Source organism: Neolamprologus brichardi, chromosome 2, assembly GCF_056152115.1.
Source record: "Neolamprologus brichardi isolate AB-2024 chromosome 2, ASM5615211v1, whole genome shotgun sequence".
NCBI lineage: Eukaryota > Metazoa > Chordata > Actinopteri > Cichliformes > Cichlidae > Neolamprologus > Neolamprologus brichardi.
Genome location: NC_142105.1, coordinates 8,840,931 through 8,868,368, shown reverse-complemented (window position 1 = coordinate 8,868,368; position 27,438 = coordinate 8,840,931). Strand labels below are relative to the sequence as shown.

General features: G+C 44.6%; 1 protein-coding gene across 3 annotated transcripts in view; it reads left to right on the top strand.

Annotated features, from left to right (window-relative positions):
• LOC102775638 (transcription factor COE3) overlaps positions 1–27,438 on the top strand; it is a 143,095-nt gene that overhangs the window by 103,382 nt on the left and 12,275 nt on the right. For all 3 annotated transcript variants that reach the window (XM_006797614.3, XM_006797615.3, XM_035910662.2), the window contains 3 exons: positions 13,354–13,442; positions 25,392–25,457; positions 26,128–26,302. In XM_006797614.3, the coding sequence (XP_006797677.1) occupies positions 13,354–13,442; positions 25,392–25,457; positions 26,128–26,302 (330 nt within the window). The remainder of the gene's footprint in view (positions 1–13,353; positions 13,443–25,391; positions 25,458–26,127; positions 26,303–27,438) is intronic.

Genomic DNA, 27,438 nt, shown 5'->3' with positions numbered 1-27,438 from the left:
CCGCATTGTGCACGCACGTCGCTGCTTCATCTGATTTACACATGACATGTTCAGATACGCAGGAGCAGGCGTGTGCGCTTCAGTGCACGCTCAGTGTGCCAACAGCGTGTTGTGTTCATGAATGCAAAATGAGCTGAGTTTTAGATACCGAGCAGGCGAGCGGCAGGTAAATGAAGAGAAAACAGCCTGCTGATGTCACTTCCTTCACGAGCCCACACACAACAAAGCCCATCAAACCCCCCTGGAAACCCTTCAAGGCTCCTACTGTTTTCATAAGAATACCTGGAGCCTTTTCAAGGACCTTTGGGGTCTGCAGGAGGATGCAGCAAGGTCTCAGGTGTCTTTGAGTCAGTTTTCTCGGGTTCAAACTGGTGAAGTGAACCTAGATGAGTTTCCAGTGGTTTCTGAGCAGATCTAGCCTTCTTAAGGAAGTTGTAGGCATCTTAGATAGGTTCCAGGATTTCATCTAGTTGTGTTAAAGCCTTTAAAGGCTGTAGTCTGTAGTCCTTGAGGAAGTTGCACAAGTTCCTTGAGAGTGTACAAATGTGGTTTAAAAAGATTTTAGGCATCCTTTACAGAGTCTGAAGATTGTTCCAGCGGTTGGAGATGCTCCAGGACACCTTGGTCAGGTTTCAGTGGTCTTTAAGGAGGTTAAAGGGACTTGAAGGATCTAGATTTTGTAAGGAGGTCGTAGGTATCAGTAAGCAGTCTTAAGCTGATTTCAGCGGTCCTTGGAGAAGTTTCAGTGCTCCTAATTGTTATTAAGGTGGTTGAAGGGACCTTGAGGAGTTTCCAATGTTCCTCAAGCAGGCCAAGACTATTTAATGAGATTCCAGGGGTTATTAAAGAACTTCTTAATTATTTAGTTGGTGGTCCTTGAGGAAGTTGTAAAGGTCCCTTGAGCAAGTTCCAGGGTTTTTAAATAGGTTGGAGGTGTCCTTGAGGAAGTTGTTGGGGTTTTCAGGATTCTCTCCAGTGGTTAGGTTGAAGTTCAGTGTGCGTACCTGCACATTTATACACCCTAAACGGGGAGATGGGTCTCTGCCAGCCAATCAGAGAGCAGCTCTTCTGTGAACATTCCCGTTAGTATTCCCTCGTTTCCTCCCCCGGCTGCTCTGCCTCTCCTGCTGCCTCTGAGCTGAAGGTGGAGTGACGAGCAGTGGGATCCGAGTGTTTCCCAGATTTCCCGTCTTCCTTCCTCTCTGCAGCTTTGAGCGGCTTCAGGATTTGATCCCGCGGCTTCGCTCGGAAAAACTGGCCAAAGGCAAGAAAGCTGAGCGGAATGACAAAAAGCCTGAGAGCTGAAAAGGTTCCTCCTCCTCCTCCTCCTCATCTTCCTCGCTAATCATCTGCACTGCAAGCAGATTACCACTGAGATACACAAATCACCTGGCTCATTGTGCCACATTTAACGTTTATTTTTTATTTTATTTGCATTTAGTTTCAATGATAAATCCATTTTTACTTTAAACTGTTTTAATGTAAATTGGAAAATTAAAAAAAAACACACAATCAGTAAATTTTAATATTTCTTGCCAGTTTTTGTTTATTTTTTATTTTCCAGATTTAGAGTTTTGTAGTTTTCTGAAACTTCTGGGGGTTTTGTAGTTTTGTTTTTGTAGTATTTTCTTTAAGAACTGGTTCTTTGTAGGTTTTTTTTCACTTCTTTTACTTTTGCAGTTTAATGTTTTTGTAGTTTTATTGGATCTCCAGCTTTTCCAGGTTCGCACTATCTGTAGTATTTTGTGTAGTATTTACTGTGTACACTGTATTTAGTAGTACTCCTGTAGTGCTCTGGCATGGTAGCTGTAGTACTCCTGGAGTAGTACTACTGTAGTACTCCTGCAGTGTAGCTGAATTACTCCTGCAGTACTGTGTAGTTTTCCTGCAGGCCTGTGGTTTCTGGTGTTCCCGGTATCTCCCTCCACTTGGCTGTGGGTGTTGAGTCGCTGGTGCTGCCGGGTCCACACCTCCTCTGTGCTTGTAATGCACGGATCAATGCAGCCTGCGGGGGGGAGGCTCGGGGGAGGCGCGGGAGGGGAGTGGAGCTGTGGGATCGATGGGTGCTGAGTTATTGCGGCACTCGTCCACTGATTTTTAGAGAGCTGTGTTTTCCCAGGAAAGTCAATACCTCCAGGCTCCCCTCATTAATTTCAACCCCTCCATCCCCACTGCGCCTCCCTCCTCCCCCTCCTCCTGCAGCTGCACCTGGGGATCTGCAGCCCTGGAGAGAGAAGGGTGGAGGAGGAGGAGGAAGACAGGGAGAGAGAAACTGAGATGATGAAGTCAGATGAAGGGGGAGAAGAGAGAAAAGGAGGGAGGTGTTGCAAACTGAGGTGATGAAGTCAGATCCAGGGGGGAGGACAAGGAGGGAGAGGAGGACGGGTGGAGGAGGAAGAGGAGTAAGAGGAGGAGAAAGATGTGATCCCGGGTTTTAAAAAGCAGACAGAAGGAAAAATATTGATTCCTGATATGGAGATCATGTTTGCAGCAGATTATTGATGTAGTTCCTCCTCCAGGAACAAAAGTCTGTGCCCAGTGTGAGCAGGGAGGCCACGAACTGGAGGCAAACTGGAGGCGTTAACTGGAGGACACCCAGCACCAGTATCATCATCATCAACATCATCATCAGGCAGGCCTCAACATGCCTGACCCCCCCCACCCCTTTTCTGTACACCTGGGAGCTGCAGCTGCTCAGCTGTGTACACTCCAAAAGTATGTGGACATATCAGCATTGCATCAAAGCACTCAGTGTCCGCATTATTACAGCAGCTTCTCCGAACTGAGCACATCCTCTCTCGGCTGTTCTGTTCTACTTTTATGGAGCTGTTTGTGTTTTACTGCGCTTGTGTGTATCCTTTATTGGCTGTTTTCTCTGCTTCACCCTGTGGAACATTTTACTTACTCAGATTTTTGGTTTTGTTCTTTGTTGTAGAGATTTAATTCTAATGAGCCAAATTATTTCGTACTGGTTCTTTTTTCTTGTTATTTCTGCTGCTGTGGTGCAGAAATCAGTGTCTGTGGGTTTCATGGGTAATATGCTGGGTTCTGGATGTTTATATATACGCGTTAATATTTCATGATTTATACAGTAATTGTTATTTATACTGCATTTTTAGTCTTCTCCATTTTTCTGGGTTTTATTTTTTAATATTCTGGTTCTACAGGTTTGTAGTTTTTATGCTTCTGCAGCAGCTCATCCCTGTCCTCTCCTGCCCCCTCTGTGGAAAACTGAAGGTCAGAGGTCAGACTTACTTCCACACAAACTGGTAGAACTTTCTGCTTAAAACTCGCAGTGTGTTATTCGAAGTAATGACAAACTTAGTTGAGAAAAACTCAAATCCAGGTCTCAATTTTTCAGCTGCCAGTTCCAGACCAGATATTCCAAACCTGTTATTCCAGCTTCAGATCACCTTTGATATTCCAGGTCTGGTCTAGATGTTTTGGCAGATCTAAGGATGATATTCCTGATCTGATATTCAGTTTTTTACCATGTTTAATGAGGTTGTTTTCTCTGGAATCCCCCGGATTTGTTCTGCAGTTTCTGTTTCATAGAAAATTAATCTTTCTGGATTTTTTATGATGTTTCCTGCAGTTTCTAACTTTTTGTTTTCCTCATTCACTTGTTTGAGATGTTACGTGTGATTTAAGCGCAGCCGGACTTGCTTAAACAGGTACTATGCACAGGTTTTTTTTGTTTTTTCTCTTCTTTTAGAGAATGGGTGGTTTAGTGTCTCTGCACTTTGGGGCTTTTAATGATTTCAGATCCGTTTCTGAGGTGAAGTTTCTTGTTTCCACCTCCGAGCTGGAGCACTGTAGCAAATGTAGCTCCCAGCTCTGGTTTTAAATGCTGCTTCAGAACAAAATACCTCAGAGGTAGCCGGTTCCTTGTCTCCTGCAGGGAAACGTACTGCACTGATGTTACGGGATAATCCTCACGGTGGTGGTTTTTAAGTTACTGGGATGCACCCTCCACCCGTCCCCTCTCCGCTCCGTGTTTTTTTTGTTGGTGGTTTTCCGGTGTGGGCGTTGGGATCCCTCTGGGACCGGCCCTGAGATTAAGCAGCTCTGCAAATAAAATCCACTCCACTTACTTGGATAATTGTTTTACTGGAATAACTAAAGGATTCAGTGTTTTTCTGTGGATGCAAAGGTCAAACTTCTGCTGATTTAGTGCCGCCCTCCTCACGCTCTCCCAGTGCTCAGTAAAGGCTGACGAATCTCAGTTTATCCTGTTTGTTCTCCATCTTACTTCTCCTCTTCGTGGAAAAGTCAGAGGTCAGAGGTCAAGCCTACATAGGCAGCCTGAGTGATACTCCGAGTGTAAACGGTGTTTTACAGGTCTGACTATTCCAGGTCTAAACATGATGATCTTGAAGATGTTTGACGTTGTTTATGTTGCTGCGTTCATTAAATAAACGAAGGAGCTGTAGCGTTGCCCAAACTGAGCTTAATTTAACCACCTGATCATTTGGGATGACATCACTAGAATGGACCAATCAGTGAACCTGTATGCCCTCATGTGATGCAGACCTGGTTCATTAATAGTAAGTCTGAACTCAAATGCAACTTCCTCACTCTGAGCTCCTCTCTCAAAGTACAATGAAGCACTTTGTAAGTTCTGCTCTTCCTCCTCCTCCTCCTCCTCGGCACACATGGAAAACATTAGCAGATTGTTCCAGAGGGTTCGCTGAAGGTCTGCGAACATGTAACCAAGAGCCCGGCGTTACACCTCCGACCTCAGCTGGAGGAGAGGAGGAGGAGGCACTCCCTCTGTTTTCGCTGTTCCCCCTCTCCTGTCGACACGTCTGAGGCACCGTTCGCTAATTGACTTCTGAATTTTTATTGTTTAATTACTGTCGCAGTAACACATGGAGGCAATTATCTGTAGCCTGCTCGGGATCGGCTTACAGCGGCTGACGGAAACAAAGAGAGGACGAGGCAAACGCCATTTATGGCAGGACTCGCAGTGAGGACAGAACTCATAATTCAGCCTGAAAAACCTCCGTCTGAACTACCGAAACGTCACTTCAGCCTCGTCTTTTATTCTATTTAACCCTCTCTGGCCCCTACAGCAACAATTCCCAAAGACAAAATGCTGGTTTACAGGAGGAGGGATTCAGTGCGCTTTAGTTTTGTAGTTTGTGGGTTTGTTTCATGTTAAGTTGAACAGACTAAGGGCCAGACGTACTAATCATGAGGCCACAGTTTGGCTATAAGTTCAGGATTTGCTCTCTCCAGAAACAACACAGCTAACGAGCCTGCAGCTACTTGACTGCAGCTCAGACCAGCGTTTAAACCTGGAGTCAGTTTTAGAATAACTCTGACACAAAGAAAGCGGAGATCACTGCCCCGCCCTGATCCTGGTTCTGATAAAGGTCTCTTCCTGTTTTATGGGAGTTCTTCCTTCCCACCATCGCCAAGTGCTGCTCACAGGGGGTCTTGGAATCTCTCTCCAGTTGTCTCTCCAGGGTCTTTACCTTATAATATAAGGCACTTTGAGATGACTGTTGGTCGTTTGTTGATCTATTAAGGAAATTTCTGTGAATTGAAATTAAGATTTTGGCTGGTCGAAGCCATTAGCGCACGGCGTGAGGAGCAAATTCCTGGGTAAAAGAACGTGTTGCTCTAAGTGCCCCAGTGAAGCTCGTTCAGAGTGAATGCCAGATGTGATTGGCTGTTCAGGTTTGTGACTCAGCTGTAGATTTATTTAAAAACCGTCAGTTCGTGTGTTTTTGTTTTAGTGACGTCTAAATCTCGATTAAACATCATCTTCATTTTGTGTTGAAAGCTCACATCTGTGCGACGCCCCGAATAACTCCAGCAGATGTTTAAGGAGACGTGCTTCAGATGTTACCTGTGATTTAAGCACAGTCGGACCTGCGGCGGCGTTATTTCTTCTTCACAAGCGTCAGACCTGTTTGCAGCACAGAGGGCGAGGCGAGGAGGCGGATTAAAAGTGAGGCGCTTGCATCAGTCAGTGGAGTCATTAACACCCTCCTCCACCTCCTACACCCGCCTCTGCTGCAATCGATGCTCATAGAAATTTCATGAACTTTAAACAGTGATTGACAGGCAGCTCCGGCCCCGGCCGCCGCCAATGCCGCGCCCTCACAGAGTGTATGAAGTGACAAAAGTTACTGGAACATGAATTAACTGACCGGCGTGTGTGTGTCATGTAAAGTCTCATTAATAGAAACTTGATTATCTAATTCAAATCTTTAAGATGAAGAGCGCGGCCTGCTTGCGGCCTGATGTTGGACAGATGTTCAGCAGATTATTCACTGTGAAGGTTTTTCAGCCCTTTGTCTGCAGGTCCTCTCAGGATTATTAAAAGCACTTTACGCTCCCCGCAGAAGAAGAAAAACACACAGTTGCAGGTGCTTAACAGTCAGGAAAAATACACATTTAAGGGTGCATGCAGGCAAGTTTTTATCGATATCTAAGTAGTTAAACTCCAAAACTACAGATTTTTTATGATACAGTTTGAGTTCCGGTCGACAAAATTTGTTCTCTTCGTGTTCTTTCCCCGTGTCTTGTCTTGTTTTCTGTGCTGAGGACTCGACGCCTGCATGGTCACGCGGTGCATCCTCGACACGTTTGAACAGCACCAACTGTCGAGGCTTCATTCAGTGAAGTTCAGCACTTTCTTCATCTCGGAAAAATTCTGTTTTCTCTAAAAATAACTGCATACGGTCGAAGTCTTCACCTGCAAGGACGAGAACCTGAACCATCAGAATGTTTATTTTTGAAATTCTTCTCCAAAGTTTTCCCAATCAGGGAACCAAACAAATCAACTTTTAAAGACAAACAGCTAAAACGCAGGGTCAGGATCGTTGCTGCTGGGATTGTCGCTGATGGTTTCTAATATCTCACAGGGTTAAAACAATCTTTCATCTTTTAGTGATTTAAATATAAACAGAGTGTTTTTTTTTGTGTTTTTATTCTTCACTACTACAAAACACCAGAGGAAACCCGTCGTCCTGCTTTACCTCGGCCAGATGTTTAAACTTTAGATGCTTCATAAAGGCAGAATTTATGGTTTTTGTGTTCCTAATAAAGTGATCAGCGAGTTTGTGTTACAGAGTCGGGATGTGACGCGTCAGGAGGCACGTCTCAGTCACTTTGCGGCGATCACACGGCAGCAATGAAACAACACGAGCGCTGTCGCGTCCCCGCCTTTGATCTCGCCTCTCGTGTCGTCTTTTAATAGACGGCAGAAGTGTGCTCTCCGCCGCGGGAATTCCTCGACTCTCAGCAGAGACGCACCACATTTCATATATCAAAGAGCTCCACTTTGGGAACGGGGACTTGTGGAACTAATGTCGGGTAATTAGCCATTTCTGCGGGGGCATTTTCGGCGGCCACTCCAGAAAATAATAACTTCTCAGGTGGGGGGCCTATTTCTTTGAGGCACTCTGCTCGGCCGGCTCTAATCACGGCGAGGTAATTATTCGCTGATTAACACGCGGCGTCGGGGCGGATGTTCGCTCTAATCACAGGGGCTGTTGCGTCAGCGACGGCTCTCGGAGGAGGAAGCAGAAGGGAGTGGGCGCTCATGTGGGTTATAGAGACGAGACGACGGTACCTGAAGATACCTGAAGACACCTGGCGGGTTCGGGAGGGCCGACTCTGATCTTCATCAGAAGATCGCGTCTTCATTGCGTAAAGAATGAAAGAAAAACATTTCAACATCAAACCAACACTGACGCCAAAATCCTCTGCAACATGGAATCATCCGCCACTGAAAGTAGTCCCCAAAGTGCAGATAGACTCAGAGTTCATACGTTTGATCTGTTTTTGCTCATTTTTATCTCTCTTTCCATTTTCTGCTTGTTTTACTTAAACACGTGCAGACATGTCCCCACAGGACCGCCCTCCTTGTCACACCAGCGTGCACATCCATGTAAAACAAACAAGCTGCAGAGGAAACTTTACGCTCGCTGTCATTTACAGACCTGCCTCGTCGCCCCTGCTCTCTGCGATGACTGAGTGATGAATTGGAAGTCGGAGCAGATCAATAATCCGCTGAAAAGATGCTTTCGGGGTGTTATGGCAGCCTGTCAGCATGCCCCCCACCCCAGCTGATGCCGGTTGGCCACTTGACAAGCAGAAAAACAAATCAGCGCGTCCACTTAAGGCTCGGCATGTCGCGCATCTGTCACACACACACACACACACACACTGAAGGAGGCGAGGAATCATCAGCAGTTGCGATCGGCGGGCCATGAGGCCAAACGCCGCGCTGACCTGCATCAATCATGCATCCGGGGGAGATGGGAAATTGCAGCACACGTTACTGCGGGACGGATGAGCGGCGCCTATTTGAAATGATGAGAGTAATACAGGAGGAAACCACGCAGCACTGAAGTCTGCCGGCTCATCGGGGACACGAGAGCGCCTGCGACGAGGCCGTGAACGCCAAAACAAAAACGGTAAAGGTGAGCAGAGACCCTAAAGTGCGGATTTCATCTCCGGCTGGTAAATATGTACAAACCAGCGGCGTGGAAAAGCTGATTCAGGGCGAGGAGCAGCAAATGAAAGATAAATGTAAACAGTAGTGAGGAGGAGGATGTAAACAGAGGCGGGCTCTCCTCTGAAGCACGGCGCCCTGCTGGATTGTGGGAGCCGAAGCGAGCGGGGTAATGAGCCTGCTGAGATGTTCCAGTAATCCGCCGTCCTCCCTCCCAGAGCTCTGATCCTCTGATCTGTGATCAGCCGCCATCTGCAGCCAGAAGCGGCGAATGATCCCAGAGCGAGGAGAGGAAGAGGAAGCTTCCCCCTCAGCTCGCTGTCAGGGCGAAGCCGGACAGGTGAGAAGCACCAGGTGGTCAGTTTGACAGCAGGAGAAGCATCGAGACAAGAATCCAGATCTGTGGCTTCAGCTTTAAAAGAAGCGCGTTTGATTCATTCGCTCTTCAGTGTGGCTGCACCCTTTCACAATAAAATCTGGGTAATTAGGGATGCTGTGATTGAAAGTTTTCAGACTCATTTTCAGAATTTTAAGTCTGACCTTTAAGTTTTTGCCCAGTTTGTGGTTTTTTTTGGGACTGTGTGTGTCACAGTATAGTTTTTAGCCGTCTCATGAAGCACTAGTGGTCACTTTAAAAAGCCTGAGCCCTCAGACCCATGGAGGTCCAGCATGGATACATTTTACATCCTCACTTTCATCCTGCAGCATTTCGCTCTGTTTTAAAGCCTTCTTTCTCATCCTGTTACTTTTTATCACCTTCTGTAAATTTTATGTGTCTCCTGCTTTTATTTGACTCTTTTTTTTTTTTTTTTTTTAAAGCTTCTGTCTTGATTGTTCAGACATTATTAATCGAGCAGTAGTTGCTGGGTGTTTGAGCAGGAAATGAACGTCTCTCCTGTAAGTGCATAAAATATCCTCCTCCTCTCCGACGCTCCAGATATGCCGTGAAGAAATTAGTTTCAAATGTGATCCGCCTCCCCCTTCTTCTCTTCTCTTCCTCTCCTCAGTCACTTAGCGGTCTAATAACGGAGCGTGGCGCTCAGCAGGACGCCGGCCGACCGTTTGATCACCTTCACAGCGAGGGCAGAGAAAGGATCCAAAGAGAGAGAGAGAGGGAGAGAGATAAATACTTGATGAAATATATAAAAAATCCCCTCCTCTCGCTCGCCTCTGTCTCTCCCGCCCTCCTCTCACCTCTGAATTATCTTCCTCTGCTCCTTTTCTGATTTATAAAAAGCATCAGACGGCAGGAGAAAGCGACGGCCGTGGCCTCCTCGCGCTGAACAAAGAGGAGCAGAGAAAAATCAATACAAATTACGATGGAGAAAGTGGCACTGATGCCTGGAATTGCAGCATATGTTTACACTAAATCAGGCAATCTGTCTTCATATGGGCGGTGTAATGCGTGGGGTGGGGGGAGGGGGGGGTCAGGGTTCGCATTGCCAGCCGCCGTTCTCCAATTACACTGGCTCCTTTGGAAGGAGGCGGTCTTTATCGATTGGCTGGGAGGAGCACGGGGCCCTGCAGGCAGCCAATGGGGCGCTGGGGTCAAAGTGCAGCGAGATTTTAATAAGGCAAAGTAATGGGCTTAATGCCTGTAGGGGGGTCGATCTCCATCAGAGGTTCATTAAAACTTCTGTCTTTGTTTCATTCTCCATCTGTGGTTGTCTCCACCTCCAGCAACGATCGCGACTTCAGAGCGCCGTCACGTCTCTGGAGAGAGGCGTCTGAATCCAGATGTTTTATCAAACCAACTCGACTTATCGAGACACTTGGTGTACTCATCAGAGCCCAGAGCGGTGTGGACTCTACAAACCAGAGCAGCACCTTTAGACCTTTCAGAATAAAACTTCTCATCAGTTTTTAAACTTCAGAAATAAACCACATCTGTCAGTGGCTGAATGTTGGTGTCCAAGAGTTTAAGTGTGAACCAAGCATCAACCAAAGTGCAGTTCCTCTGACGTCCACCGGAGGCTCCAGGACTCAGTCCTCATAGACTCCCATGTAAACACGTTTACGGCCAGAAGAATTTCTAATTTCCCTATTTACAACATTTTAGCTGTTTAAATTATATTCAGGCTCAAAGTTTGTATTGTTAGGGGCGTGGCCTCTTTGACTTACAGTTGTATGGTTACAGTTCAGTTAACTAGGCTTCCCCTTGACTAACTGAACTGGACCTCTGGGCTGTGTTTGTGCTGTTGGAGCCTTTTGGATAATTTTTAATGACCTCATCTGACCAATAAAAGGGCTGCTGTGAGGTCACTGTACTAACAGACCGTCTAAGAAATCTGAGGTCCAGTTTTGGTGAATTCTAGGATTTTATTTGGCTGTCGCTGAGCACTAATTGTCAGGTATTTGTGTCTGTGGATTCAGCTTGTTAGCATTAGTGTCACTACTTAGACTGAAGAAACAACATGGTGGCAGGAAAGCTGCTGATGTTGGATGATATCACAGTGATAACGTCCACACGTTTGGCGATGAGCCTATGTGCAGGAGGTTGACAGATAAAACTAGGCTTCTCAACCATGTACTTGTTCCAAAAACAATATTTTGTTTTCCAAACTTCAATATTTTGTATTTTATTTTTGTCATCGAGTAATAAAATTTTGTCAAGTGCTTGTAAAAAATGCCACATTTAAAGTCATCCCAACACATAACAAGACGAATAAAGCAGCTTTAATTCTGCTTTGAAGGCAAAACTAAAGTGAAAAAAACAGAAAATCTTCAAACCAACAACTCACAGACAGAAAATGTGTCCAAACTAAGGAGAGAGAGGACCAGGACAGAGATATGAGGCTCGTGTTCCCAGATTCTTTCCAAGACTTTTAGCACAGATCGGGGACTTGGATCTCAGAGATCTGGAGGAACTTTTGGCGCTGAGGAAGTTTCCGGGTTTTTTGATATTTATCTGCAGACATGTCGCCTTCGATTGAACCACATCAGCATCATTTCTCAGCATCTCGGATCAGCTCGGAGGTCAGAGAGGAGAACACTTCCTTTTCTGATGGAGATGGAGAGTTAACCATCACAGACCCCCCCTCCCTCCGAGTGTAAATGGGTTTTTTATTCTATTGCAGCAGTTCCCATAGTGCCTCTCACTTGTTTTATAAGTTGGGATGTATGTACGCAGCGTCAGGAGGCAATCCAGTTTGGGATTCACCGCTGATTGCTGCTCGTGTTGTCCCAGTGCATTATCTCCATTCATCCTCTGCTGCTCCGCATCCCCCCAAAAAGTCTCTTTGGGATCCTGCAATGAATCGCTCTTTCATTCGCGGCGGGCCGAGGTAATAGATTCAGGCCGCGCTGCTCTCTGCTTCCTCTCAGGGAGGCGGGGAGGCGAGGAATCCAACATGGCAGCCCCTGCGGCGAGGGCCACGTCCCTCAGCACTCTGTCACCCTTCAGATATCATCCCCACCCCAGTTGCAGCCTGAAAGCCCTTTTTCTCCTCCGCCGCCGCTTGAAACGGGATCCGACAAATTTGATTTAGCAGCTCGCGGTCGCCCATTCCCGGGAAAAGAAAACAAATATTGTTATAATGGTAATAACATCTATTTGGAGCGCTGGCGACAAACGGCGGCGGGGCCCTTTGAAGGAGACCCCTCTGTGCCGCCGTATAGCTGCCTTATTCTTATTCATGAAAGCCACGGTTATGCATATTAGCGCAAACTAGCTATTCTACTCAGCGGCATTTGGAGTGTCAATCATCCTTACAGAATACAAGAGCCAACGGTGACAAAAGCGGAGTGGGCAAGATCGGCTGACAAATTGTCCCCAAAGTCAAATTTGACAGCCTTTTATGATTAATGGGCTTGATTATGGAGAAGTATCTCCCCGAACTCATTTCCGGGTGTTTCTCCAGCTCTGCTCAGTGCATATGGAGAGAGGAGGAGGAGGAGGAGGAAGGCAGATTGTTTGTGGAGGTGAATGAGTGGAGGAGAAAAGAAAAGAGAGAGAGGGCTCAGTGGAGGGGAGGCTGGATTGAATTAGCCGTGGAGGAGAGGTGGAGTGTGAGGTCTCGCACTTGATAAACAGCAGCCGAGATAAGAGAGAGCGAGATCAGCTGACGGTGCTCGCTCGCCCTCTCCGTTAGCGCTCACCGCTAACACGAACCAACAGGAGATCAGAGGAGAGGAAGGTGAAACGATCCCTGCTGAGTTTAAACTTCAGGAAATGACAGGAAGTCACAAAAAACCTGGCTTTTCCACGCGTGTGCAAAAAACGAGCACATTTCGACAATGTTGCATTAAAATTACATCTCACGAAATCTTCGATTTCAGCACAATCGCAGAAGAAGGAAAGGCTGAAATATGTTGTTAAAAAAAGAGACACAAATAATGCAAAGAGACGGCAGTAAGATTCAAAACTACAACAAAAAGGCACAAGACCATCCTGACCAGAGCAAAAGACTCTGTAGGAAGATGTAAAAGTACAGTAAGAGGTGCGACAGCTAGAAAAAGAGGTAAAACTACCAGGACACATAAAAAACTCCTGAATGATGCAAAGACACAGTTGGAAGATCTGAAAGTCCCACAAAAAAAATAAAACTACAACACGCAAAACAAACCTAGAACAATACAGTGACACAGATACAACGTTAAAATGTGTCAAATACAACAATGAGAGGTAAAACTACCATGCAAAGAGACAAAAATACAGAAAAAGAAGAAAAAGGACTACAGGAACTACGGCAAAAGATAAACCTACCTTTGAAAAAGAGACAAATGGAAGTACCAAAAAAGTGTAAAATGACCACACAAAGACATAAAAGAAAGATGATGATGAAGATGAAAGCTGCAGGACTGCAACCATCAGCTGAGTTCCTGTCAGACGCATCTGGGGGTTAAATAAACCCTCTCTTCTGTTTCTGTTTGTCCCGCAGCCTTGAACGAGCCCACCATCGACTACGGCTTCCAGAGGCTACAGAAGGTCATCCCTCGCCACCCCGGAGACCCTGAGAGGTTACCTAAGGTCAGTAAAGACAACTCATTAGCTTGCTGCTGTGGTTCAAAGGTCAGATTTAAGGCCAGGAGGTTGGCTTAAGTCTGGCAGGTATGACCCATAATGCACCTGTCATTCAAGGCTGCTGCTAATTGGGCACTTTAATCGGGTTTAGGGCCACATTAAGGGCTGATTTCAAACTGAAGTGGCTTTTTGTCCCTCCATGGATGCCGTAGACCACCTGCGCTGTGAGCTGAAGGCTTCTAATGCAGCACAGGGCCGAACTCGAGTCGCCTGATTGGATTTGTTGGTTCTGCTCGGTACGCTCTTGGCACGGTGCGGCGCTCCTCGCTGCCAGCGGGGCAGATTGTTCCCGAGCCTTCAAACAGGAAACAGCTGTTTATGGGAGCAAATCCTGCTGCTGCTGCTGCTGCTCTCGCTGCGTTTTGTTTCCCCTCAACTGGCGAGGAGGAGGGCGCGGATGGTCGTCAAGCGTGATCGGTTTGGCGATGTTTGGCTTCTCAGAAGCCCAGGGAGAGAAAAAAAAAAACATCAGAATTATGTAAATTAACTCTGGGACCTAAAAGTGGAGGTGGTGTAAAACATTTCGTGAATTACAAAGTTTAACTAAACTTCATTTTTTAAAACGTCTCGTATAATCAAAGCTCCGTGCTCGATGCCTTTAACTAAAAAAGAAACATTTGATTTGATTAGTTTCCTTTGTGATTTGTGATGGACGTCATCATAGACGTCAAAACTCTTCATTAATTTTCAGTTTTCCTTTAAGCGTACAAATTCTGGTTTTATTTTGTGCAACAAACTGGTCCAAATGTGCCTCATTACTACAGGAAATACAAGCATCAGATACAATCAGATTGTGTCTTCATTAAAGAGAATGAACACAAAACCTTTGTTCCATTAAAACTTTAAAGCAGCTTTGTCCAGTTTCAGGAAGGTCAAAAGGTCTTCTGAACATTTTCAGTTTAGTTTATCTGACGTGGACATAAACGAGTCTTATTCTGCTGGAAACGCTGCAGTCGCATGTTTAAAGTGTTGGATCTGTATGGTGTCACTGAGGGCGGGGATATCCTGTTTATCTGATCATCTCAGGCACACAAACCTTCTGTTTATGTGGGACGGCCAATCAGAAGACATGAGGGGTTGTATCACATAAAGATGGATTATTTTGAGGTCTGAATCATGCAAAGCTGCTCTGGTAGAGTCCAAGAAAGCTGGAGATGAGCAGAACTGACCACTGTGTGATGTTTGTCTAGTGTTAACTAGCCCGGCTACACCAACTGTCCAAACATCACTGCTGTTTAGTTTTTTTTAGAGATGTACGTTTCAGTTTTTAGAAATATACAATGGAAGCTCGCTTTCTAATTTCCAGCAGCCTCCTGACTCGATTACAGTCTACATCTTATGTGAGAACGAGCACAGTGATCAATCCACTTTATCTGGAAGAATTTGGACTGTTTTTAACTCTCAGCCTTTGTTTGTTTGTTTGTTGTTTGAAGAAGAGTTTGGACCTGAAAATGGCAGCAGAATGGAAAAACTAAGCCAATTTTTACGCCTTTATTTAAAGTTTATGGTGGTAAATTTGTATCTCTACGTGGAAGTGGAAACACAGTGTGTTAAACTCTGCTTTTTGGAGGCAGGCGGTGAGGAAGAGGGATTTAAAAGTGCAGAAATGCTCCTTTAAGACAAAGTCGAGAATATTGAAATCAGGGAGCTGGTGTCACCCACAGAACGACATTTGTATGCTCACACAGAGGCACAGCGTGCAGCCATCAGGCGTCCTGGTTAGTATGAAGAGATTATTCTGGCTGCAGCGGCTGCGAGGAGCTAACTGAGGCAGATTCTCTGAGGCAGCGAGCAGCGGCGGCTGGCGGCGAGCGTCAGATGGGCTCTGACACTCGAAAACAGCTGCCAAATTGAAACCATTTATCAAAATCTGACATCGGAGATCCAGTCACCAAAAAAGCAGTTTATTTGTAAATTGATACTAATAGCGAGCACACATTGTCTGGCCCCTTTGATGGCCTGATTTGCAGCCAGAGTGGGACGTCAAACACCCTCCTCCCTCATCCTCTCCCTTTAAATATTTATTTATTCAAAAGAAAACTCAATAAAGCTGCAGGTTTCTCCCTCCTGGACGTTTTGGAGGGAGAGGAATCACGGGAAGAGGAAGAGCGGCGCTCCGCAAGGTGACAGGACGGCGTGCTGGCAGTGACCGAGCAGCGACGGGTTAACTTGAGTTGTCACTTCTCTTTTGTTTTCACCTGCAGCTGCCGCTCTGCAGAGGACAGCAGCAGCAGGTGTGGACAGAGATGTCTGGGCGGCTCGGTTTCGTTTTTGGACAGGCACGGCGCCGCTGAACAGATTGATTCGTTGTAGACGTCAGGTAGAGCATTATGGGAGCAGCAAGCAGGGTGAATATGGAAGCCAGAAGGAGAAACATCAGGCTGATTTCAGCTGAAAGATGGGAAAATGCCGTTCGGCCTAGCTTAGCAGGAAGCGCGATTAGGTGACGACCGTTCAGACACAATACTGAACAAAATGATCGTCTTAAGGTGGACCTCCTCTGCTCATTTCCCTTTCCAGTGCAATAATTTAGTCACACAATACAGAAATCAGCAGATAATCGGATTTTAACAAGAGTCCTGTTTAGAAGAGTACAGCTGGGCATGTATGTCGTGGTAACTTTGGGCTTTTAGGATTTTCTTGAACTGCTGCTAAAATACAAGAATTAGATCCATAAATCTGAATTTATTTTGGGTTTTCTCTGATCCACACAGGGTCAAAGGCTATATACAGGCTCAAATACAAACACCCACACTAATGTTTGGTTAAACGTCCCTTAGCAAGTTGCACCTTGACCAGAGGCTTTTGGTAGCCATCGGCAAACTTCTGGCTGCATATCTGACTGCTCTTCTTAGCAGAACTGGTAGAGTTCATTTAAACTGGTTGGGTTTCTGGCACAGATCCGGCTTTAGGGCAGGCTTGAGCCTCGGTGGTTCCTGGGTTGTTCCTGAACATCCTAAACAATTTCCTCTCATCTGAGGGTCTTTTGGGTCTTCTTCCAGCAAAGTGCTGACACATATGTATAACTGTGCTCATGTACAGTTGTTTGAACTGATAGAATCCGCAGTTGTTTAGAAATGGCTCAGACAGAACGTCCCAACTTGTGTATTACTAACCAAAACTAGCTTACTTATTTTTGCTGATGCATTAAAAGTTGTTTTGCAGTTGTTTATTAGCTGTAATTGTAATAAAATAAATGAGATAAATTAAAGTTATTTTATAATAATTTTTTAGTCATATTAGTCATAAAAGCTAAACTAACGTGACAGTTTATCTCTTTTAAAAGCTCTCATTCTCTGAACTTCACGACACTGTTAGCTTCATGTGAGACGATATCTCACTTCTATGTAGAAATGTAGAAGCAAGATCTTTAATTACTTCAGGTCATTATTGATTATTCTGCTTTTTCTTTATTGTGTAAATCATTGTTTGATCTTTAAAAATGGTACAAGGAGGAGAAAAATCTCCATCACAATATCTTGTTTTGTCCTGAGCTTCTAAACGCAATGCGCCCGCTAACGGACGGATGGATGCTGAGGTGTCCGCTTCCAGCCCAGCCAGGCTGGAAATGAAATTAGAGGGCTGAAAATGATCCAGGAGAAACCCCAGAGGTCATCAGTGACCAGTTGTCTTTCCCAGTTTGTCAAACTACCCAAACTAACTCTGTGTGTGCTGTGGACAGACATGAAACCGCACTCACGTTAATTTTAATTTGTCGTTTAATCAGGTTTAATATAATTTTATCTATAAAAGGGATCAGGTTATAAATGTTGGAGATTTGTTTAAAATACGGGACACCCTGTTGTTAAAAACAAACGCTACTGTTAACATGAGGTCCATGAAGATTTGTGAACCATGGGGTGGAGATTAAATGTGTTTAGCGTGTTGAGTGTGCACCTTTAGCTCTGATCATTGACCCTCATCCGGACTTGTGGGGGGGCGTCCGTCCGTTCGGGGATTATTAATTCCGGCCCACTTCATGAATGAGGAGATTTTCAGTATTCATTGAGAATAATGAGCAGAATTCAGTTCATGAGCTGAATTTCAATACGTTCCCTCTGAATGGAATTAACCCCACACCATGTCCCAGATCATTAGAATACCTCTACGCCTGATAATCGCTAATCTGAAGATCCGACGTGATACTGCTCCCTTCCTCCTCCTCCTCCTCCTCCTGCAGGTCCATCCATATTTTATAGAGATCAGTGGGGCGGCGGCTGTATCTGTAGCTCTGCTCAGGGTGATTTATCATTGTTAAGGCCGCTGTCTGATGGCTTCTCCTCCAGGGTCACGCTGATCCCTGTTCGCCTCGCACCTCCTCAGCCACGGAGCCGGCCCCCTGTAATTAAGCCCCTAGAAACCAAATGGAAAAAAGAGAGAAAGAGGTAGGAGGAAGAAAAAAGGGGAGGAATATGTCAAGAGATGGACAGAAGAAGGGCAAGGGCACCAAGGCCACGAGGGTGCAGTCTCCAAGAGGGTTTTTTTTTTTTAACGGTTATTTGGGAGGGAAACGAAGTACAGTAAGAGTGATTCCTAGTCTTAGATAAATTTTGCTCATATACCACTACAAGTTAAACTGCTTTAAAATATTTAACCGTGAATTTTATATCTTCATGACAGCCATATACAGTCATTTGTAATCCCCAGAAGCCCTCTTTGGGGATTAAGCCGCGCTCATTTAGTCACTTTTGCTGACATTTTAAACATTTTTTGTGAAGTTTTCAATTCTGAACTGAAGTTTTAACACAGTCATTCCCAAAATGTGAGTAGAATGTGCAAAATTGACTAAAAGCTTTTTTATATGACCTAAAATGAGTGACCAAACTGATAAACACACCAGCAAAGTGTTTAACAACAAAAGCAGGTGCAGTCTTAAGCTTTATACCAACAATTTACCTTTATATATTATATTACCATTAATCATTAGAGATGAGAAATGTCATTATTTGTCAGGAAAAAGGACTGTTAGTTAAATATTAAATATCAGTTTACTGTTTATTATTGACAAGTCTACTAGGGTACTTCTGCACTCACAGTTCAAAATATAAATCTTTATTTGCTTACGCTCGACCACAGAGCAGCCGTCAGTTCAAACTGAAACAAGCAGTTTCAGCCCCTCCCTCTTTGCACCAGCTTTATTTCAGATTGGCTGCTTCAGGTCTTCGCATGAGGAATATTCTCACTAAATGACACAAAACATAGAAAAATAGTATAAATCTGAAAGTTTCCAGCAGTCTGCAGCCTGATCCTTTGGTTCAAAGAGATTACTGTGTATACACTGACGTCTTAATTAGAAATTTTAGTCAAGCTTAACATGAAAATCTACCTTTAGAAGAGGAAATGCTGACAGGAAACAAAGAAAAGCAAAATATTTGCCCTTTTTTACTTAAATAGAGAATATGCCTGCATGTTGATGATGTGTTTCTCTACAGCACAATAGATCCACTTTAAGTAAAAGCATATATGTTTTAATATTTCACGTCTGATAAAATAAATTTTCTGTAGTGTTTACTTACTTACTTTATTGAGAGACATCTCTAGCCAGCTGATCGTCTATACTGGGTTCTTTTAGAGGAAAGTAAAAATGGCCTCAAACCTTAATAAAACAAAGGAGTTGCTTCCTGTTGGCTGCTCTGTGATACAGAGTCCACATGAACACAAACACACACACCTACACAGGAGCTACGGGGAGGTTTCATGTGAAGAGAAGCACGAGTCTCAGTGGGTTTAATCAACGCAGCACTGAGGAGGAGGAGGAGGACCCACCTCGTTCTGGACTCACTGATGATGGTGAAACCCTCCCAGACTGAGATAAACTGGTCTGAACTGGAAAGCGAAGGTGTATGTGTTCAGTTGAATCCGTCTGCCTCCCGTGGTGACGTTTGCATGTCATTGTGGTTCTGTTTATTAAAATACAAGTAAGATTCAATGTGGCTGAAAGATGTTTGATGTCGAATTAGAATTTGCTTTAGTAAAATTGGTACATTTCAGAGGACACAGACTCGCGCTCAGTAATAGAGCTAAAGCACCTAAATAGTCTTATTGGTTCGCTGCTTTCTTCCTTTTTGTCAGAAGCAAAAGTGAGCAGCTATTTTAGGAATATATGGAGGGAGGTGGCCTCTTTGACACGGTGACACAGGCGGCTGTACCTGCTAGGTGTCTGCTAGGCTTCACCTCAGCTAATTAAGTCCCTGAACGGGACCTGTGGACCGTGTTTGTGCTGGTGGAGTATTTCTAATAAGATTATCTGTCCAATAATATGGCTGCTGTGAGGTTACTGTACTAACAGACTAGCAGGTATCTTCATCTTAGTTATGTTTACATACAGTCCACAGATGCAAACAATAACAAAGCTAGTTACTGTTAGCCGATAGCTTAGGACTTCCCTTTCGTCTAAATCTTGCGGCTCCAAAAACCAAACAGCAGCAAAAAAGTTAATGTTTAAAAAAACAGTGGTTTACGTGACACTGTCTGTATCAACTGACACTTTGGTTATGAGTTGCTGATAATCTTCCACAGAGGGACAATCCAAAGTGCAGGAATGTGTTTTCATTTCCTCACAGGAAGTCTTCACACCATTATTCTCTACACATTTTAATTGCTGTCTCTTCATGAGCTGAGTTCATTTATCAAATCAGATGAACATGAGCAGCCTGTTTTTGAACTGTCGCACACAAACGTTTAATTTCAGGCACTGCTAAAAGGCAAAGAGCCATTCCACTGATTTTACCCCCACCCTAAATAAATACATGTTATGTAGTTATGATGTCGACCACTGTTTTTCTTTCCTTTATTTTATTTTATTTTTTATTTATTTAATATTTTTATTTATCTAAAATCAATTTATGAGCTATTTCCTTTAGATTTTTTTGTGCTTATGCTTTTCTAGAAGCATTCTTTTGTTCTGCAATTCAGTTTTTATAAATATATTTTTTAAATAATTTTCATCGACTTATTTTCACATTTTTTTCTCCAATATTTTTATGATGTTTTTGTATTTTTTCCCCCTTTTTATTCGTAAATTCCACTCAGAGTTGCAGTTACTGAAGTATTGTAAATCAAATGTAGTGAAGTTTGGTGAAACGGCGACTCGCACATTGGAGCGAGCGTCTGAGCAGCCAATCATTAACCAGCAAGATGTTCGGGCCCAATGATCCAATCAGCTGCCTTCGTCTCTCAGCTGTTTCATATGTCCATTTAGCCTCCTCCACCCCCCCCCCCCCCCCCACTCCCCACCATCCATCTCCTTTCAGCTGAAGGGAAACACCCAGAGACCCTCTTCATCCTCGTCTTCATCTCCCATCCCTCCTCTCTCCTCCATCTTCTCCCACATTCCCCACACTCCTCCTCCTGCTGCTGGAGGTGTGGGTCAGTGATAAGAGATGATGATGATGATAACTGGGAGCCAGTGCATTACCGCATCGATCGGGGCCTTTCAGCGCCGTTAAAGCGCCCGGCGCTCTGATTGCCGGCACTCGCTCTGACAGGAATCCGATGGCGCTGTCTGTGTGTGTGTGTGTGTGTGTGTGTGTGTAAAGGGTGTGGCCTGGCCGCTGTTAGTGTGTGTGTGTGTGTGTGTGTGTGATGGCGTGAATGAGGATGTATGGCGGTGTGGCGTGGAGTCAATTAGTTGCTCCGACAGGAAGAAACAGATCGAGCAGCAGGAGGGAGGAAATCTGATCCTAAGGAGGAAAACAAAAGAAAATAAACAAAAACAGGAAAAAACGTTTTCGTTCAGTCAGCAGGAAACACCAACTCTTCTTCTTCTGTTCATGTTTGTTCTGCTTCTTCTTCCTCTTCCTTCCCCTTTTTTTACTTCCTGTCGTATTTTCCCTTCATCTTAATTTTTCTAAAACTCCTCCATTTTTTCTATTTTTATTTTGTTCTGCTTCCTTTGTTGTTACTGTTGTTGTTGTTGTTACTCTGTCTTTTCCTCTTCTTCTGTTTTTATTGTTCTCTTTGTTTCTCTCTATTTTCTGTTTTCTCTCGTCCATCTTTTTCCTTTTGTGCTGTCTTGTTCATCTTATTTTTCTCCTCTTCTTCATCCTTTTTTCTTCTACTCCTTCCTTTACTCTGTTTCTCTCTGTTATGGTTTTTCTGTTTCTCCTCCTCTGTCTTCTCCTTCCTCGTTCTTCTTCTTGTGTTACTTCTTTTGTTTCTTCTGTTCTCCACTTCCTTTTTATGTTCTGTTTCTCCTCCTCTCTCTCCTTCCTGTTTTCATGTTGTTCTTTTCTTATTCCGAGTAGTAGTACTACTAGTACAGCGCCTAATTCACAAATCACAGAGAGCCCACCAACAAATGAACAAGTGCAAGTACACACACACACACACACTGAGCAGCAGCAGCGAGGCCTCGGAGGCGTCATTAACTTGAGAAGGCTGTTGTGTCTGTCAGAAGCTAATGAAAATAGAAGGAGGACACACACACACAAACACACAAAAACACAGACATACACACAGAGCTGCTGAAGTCTTTTCTGTGTGTGTGAGGTTTTAGTGTCTGCCAACTGTATATTTAACGTGTGTATGTTTGAGTATGTACGGTTGTGTGTAAGTAACTCTGTGTGTGTGTGTGTGTGTGTGTGTGTGTGTGTGTGTGTGTGTGTGAGAGAGAGAGAGAGAGAGAGAGAGAGACGGGCAGCTGCTGCTGCGTGGCGTCTCGCTGCCGCAGCCGAGCGAAGGAGACATTAACTAACTTCTGTTTTCTAATGGAGATTAATGAAGCCAGAGGACCAACACACACACACACACACACACAGAAGCACACGCATAGAAACAGAAACACACACAGAGAAATGCACACACATACATAAAAACACGCACACAGAAACACGCTGGCAGAGATGTGGTTTCACCTGTCAGGCTGATTATTTGGGGTTATAGTTTGAAAAAGAAAAAACAGGGGAGCTGGAAGGAAATAGGACAGGAGGGAAGGAAAGCAAGAAAGGTAATGAAGGACTGAGGAAAGGAGAGAATTAAGGAGTGATGGAGAGAAGGAAAAAGGGAAGACGGGAAATAAGTAGCAAAGGATTCGTGCTTCCTATCTTCCTTCCTAGACAGTAATCTAGGCAGAAAGGTGGGAAGGAAGAAAGAAGGAGCTAAGGTAAGAAAAAAGATAAGGAAGTAAAGGTAGGAACCCAGATAAGGAAGCAAGTCAAAATGGAAAAAGGACATTTGGAACAGTTAAGAAAGGTAGGAAGGAAGATGGACAGAAAGAAAAGTAAGAAAGAACAAGGGAAGTTTTCAAATCAGTGAGTGGAGGATAAAGGAGGAAAGGGAGCAGAAAAATAACATGAGGAAATATGAGGAAATGAAGATTAATAATAAAAGGAAAGATGGAAGGAGGGAAGGAAAGACACCATGAATGAAGACAGGAATATAGAAAAAATAAAAAGAAGGGGGAAAAGGAAGGAAAGGAAGGAATGTGGAAGACAGGAGGGAGGGAAGGAAGGGAGAAAGGGGATGACACAAGAAAGAAAAAGCAAAAGCAGTAGGAAGAAAGGAATGAAAAAGATGAAAGGCAAGAAGGTAGGAAGATGGGAAGGAAGGAGGATAGGAAAAAGGTAAATGAGATGGAAAAAGAATGCAGAGGAGGACACAGAAGGAAAGACAGCAAGAAGGAAAGACAGCAGGAAGGAAGAAAAGTAGACTCGAGAAAAGGGAAGGAATACAGAGGACAGGAAAGAAGGAGGAATAGAAGCAAGGAAAGATGAAGAAGGAAGAGAGGGGGAGAAGAGAATGAAAGAAAGATTGGGAACCAAAGTTAAAAAAGAGAGACAGTAGGAAGGAATACACGAAGTCAGGAAAGAGGAAGATGGGACAAAGGCAGGAAATAAAGGAAGGAGGGAAGGAAGAAAGGAAACAGGGAGCAAAGAGAAGAACGAGCAGAGCTCATCAAACAGCTGATTCTGGTGTAAACAAACAGTGATGCGTTCACTTCGCCGTTCAAGCTTCAGGTCAAGGAAAAAAGCGTCCGCGTGCTGGACCGTTGCCCCCGAGGTCATCGCCTGTCGTGGGAAACGGAGACCTCCGTGTGTCAAAGGCCGGTTCGCTGCCAACTCCGAGGAAGCGCTCTGATTGGCCAGGGAGAGAACACAAAGTGCGTCTCTGGAGACGTTTTTGTTTAGAAGCTGCGGCTCCAGCAGAAAGTTAAAATGCAATAAAAAAAACAGTAGAATCCAAAGTAAAAATCCCCTTTAATCTCTGCGTTCTGCAGTGAAACTCGACAGAAATAAGAAGGCGCAGATTTGAGCGGCAGGAGTGATTCGTGCTGACAGCCGCGAGATGAGGGAAACGTTTCTCCTCGGCAGCTTCGACAGCAGCAGAATCTCTAATGCTGAGTTCAAAGATGCGGTTCAGGGTCAGCCGCACATTCATAATCACAGGTGGAGCTCTCGCACTCCTTTACTTCATATTAGAGCTGCACCGCTGCTCTGTGGAGGGACAGTTTAACGCTGCTGAACAACAAATCGACAAATTTCAGCCTCGAGTAAAAATAACCAGAGGTCCAGGAAGTACACCGATCCGCTGACATGCCAGACGAACGCCAGGAAGCTTTATTCACTTTAGTTCAATGCATGAAATGTTTGTATTTGTTCTCATTGGCCAGTTCCAGGAAGCCTGCTGAGGGCATCAGACGCTGCCCTTAAGCTGCTCTTTGACCTTTTAAAGCCTGAACCATGATGACTCGATGACAAATTAAAAAATAATTATTAAATACTCATTTGCATATATGAGTTTTTATTTGTATTATATTTGTGTATTTTTTTTGCAATTTATTTATATTTGTTGTGGGGGAAAAAGTCTCACTGTTGATGTAGAAGTCTCAAAGAAAATCATATATACTAGAAACAATGAAGAAATGGAAAGAGCAAAAAAGGAAATAATAACTGATGAAAGGATAAAAGCAAGGAAGGAAAGACAGGAGGGAAAAAGAAACAGAGAAAGGGGAGAGGAAAAAGGAGACGACGGAACAAAAGTGAAGGAAACCTGTGACGTGCTGATGTCAGCGAACCTTTCAGAGAGGGGTGTAGGTTCTGGGTCGGGGGCCGGGGGAGGCGCACGGGGCCGAATCTCCAATTGACGTCAGTTCCTGTCAGTTTCCTGGCCGCCTCGAACTTTCGGGAACAGCGTCTGCAGTGCGGTTGGAGCTCTGATGGCTGAACCTAGAGAGTGGCAGCCGTCACCTCCTCCTCCTCTTCCTTCATCACTTCACGTGAAAAACAAGTCTCCCTCTCTCCCTCTCCTGCTGTAATACCTCAGGGAGATCCAGCAGAGGCCTCCACCTCCCCACTGCTGCTCCTCTGGGACTCCACACCTCCTCCTCCCTCTGTCAGCTGATCATCCTCAGGCTTTCCTGTGTCTCCATTCAGCGCTTTGTTTACATCACCTTTTTTCCTCCCTTGTTTCCTTATTTCACCTTTTTCCTTTATATTTCCCTTCCTCACTTCCTTCCTTCCTGCATTCTTTCTTTCATTAATGGTTTTTCTTGTTTCCTCACCTTTCCTTGTTTCTTTCCATCCCTTCTCTATTTCTTCCTCCTTTCCTTTCTTGTTCCTTCTTGTTTCCTTCTGTTGATATCATTTATTTATCCCTGTCCATTTTAATGTTTTTACTTTAATTTTTTTCCATCCTGTCTCCTTTTCTCATTCCTTCTTTCTCTTTTTTGGTCCTTTCCTTCCTTTCCTTTTTTTTTACCCATCACCCCCTCTTCTTGTGTTTGTATTCACTTGTTTATCAGTCACATTATTAAACCCAGACTCTCAGATTGGACGCTTCCTCTCCTGTGGGCTGATTGGAAAATGTGTGTGTGAGAAAATGGCTTCCTGCTGATTCTTCTTCTGTCCTCCTTGTGTTGTGTTTTCTGTTAAACCTCCCATTTTTGTCTTTTTTCAGGAGGTGCTGCTGAAGCGAGCGGCCGACCTGGTGGAAGCTCTGTACGGGATGCCACACAACAACCAGGTGAGGGAGCACCTTCACTTTGACCTTTGGCCTCTTCAAACTCAAACACATGAGGATCAGTGAAACATCCCATCACAAACCTCAGGATATATCTCAGAAATAAATGATGAGTAATGATAAGTAAAATGTAATAGTGAGGCTCTAACAGAGGACAGAAATCTCAGACTCCTGAATGAAAAACTGTGTTAGACTTCATACGTCTAACAGAATCCCTGCATTTACTACACTGACAGCTTCCCCTGGGTCATTCAGACAATTAACTAATGCTATCCCCCCACACCTCACCCCTGTCCACCCACCTCACCAATCACCTCACTCTGAGTAACCCTCATCACTCACTCCAAGCACTTCGCAACTATTTTGTTCTCCAATGTGTGAATTTTAATCTTTTTGTATATATATGTCCAGACAATCACCTTCTACTCAAGCGCAAACATCCATGTGGCATTTTACTAAAATTTTCAGTGAATATTTACGTTGCTAACACTTCAATATGACATAAAAACAAGAGATTCAAAAAATGTCAAACTTCAACATCATCATACGTCCCGTGAACTCTAAATTTAGTTCACTGGTGGGAACCGCAGAACTGAGGTTCACTGCTGTCCAACATTTTCATGCCAACAGTAACTCTTACAAAATAATGTCCCGTCCTCCCCTCTCCTTGCAGGAAATCATCCTGAAGCGAGCGGCCGACCTCACCGAGGCGCTCTACAGCGTCCCTCGCAGTCACAACCAGCTGCCGTCGCTCACTGGCTCAGCCGCTCACTCGGGGATGATGGGAGTGAACTCATTCAGCAGTCAGCTCGCCGTCAACATCTCCGAGGCCTCGCAGGCCGACCAAGGTGAGAGCGCGCTGCTACCCATGATCCTCTAGGGAGGGGGTGGAGGCCTCATGGTTTACGCCGCATCACAAGTGTGCATTAAAGACAAATGGAGGCCAAGTAGACTTTGTTGACCAGCAGGGTTGACTGTCCACTAGAATCCAGCAGAGACAGAGAGTTTAGTATAGTTAAGTAAAATCCAACAAACGTTTTTAGGGTCCAACTTTATTGAGAGTCTGAGAGTTAAAAAGAGTCTTTAGAAGAGTCCAGTAGACTGGAGTGGTTTAGCGGACGTTAGGAAAGTTCACTGGACGTCATTGGACTCCAGTCCACTTTAAATTTCTGTAGAGATATTTTTGTGGACTATTTTCAGCAGCACATGAATTCATGTTTATTGTTTTAGTACCTGCTATCAGACACAGTCAAAATAAACAAGAGCACGTTCACTGAAGTGTTTCTACAAGTTTTTGGACATCAGTGGAAATCTGATATATCTCAGTTCTTGTTAGCAGATACGTTCGGTGGTGTTTCCACTGTAGCTCTGTGGGTTTGTTATCCTCAGTGTTTCCTTTCAGCAGTCAGTTCTGCTTCTGTCAGGAACGCTCAGGAAAACATGCAGCAAACAGCTTGTGAACGCGTCGACAGGAAGCAGATCGAGCTGCTTTTACTCCCCGGACACCCCCCCTCCACTTCCACCACAAACCGTGGCCTGGTTTTCCCATCGGCCCGGCAGCGAACACCTTACAGGAATCTATGAGGTCATGGGAAACGAGGTAGCAGCCATGCTGAAAATTCATAACTGTGGTCCAGTCGGAAACATTACACCGAGGATCTAATGCCGTCCTCCCCGCTGTTATGAAGTATGAAATGGCTCTGTGTGCCCCTTGCAATTATCCACCGTGATTAAAACATTAATAAAAACAGCAGCTCCCAAGCCCAGACCTTATCAGGCGGACGAGGCAGGTAATTTACAGCTCCAATTCAGCTTGGCCTGCTCAGCATCATGTCATCCTCCTGCAGGATGAAGGCTTTTTCCTCTGGAGTCTGTCTTTGTCAGAGTTTATGGGGTCATGAGGGAAGCCTGATACCAGGAAAAATACCCCCAAAAACATGTTTTTACTTAACTGCCCACTTTCAGCCTTCTTTATAACTTTGCA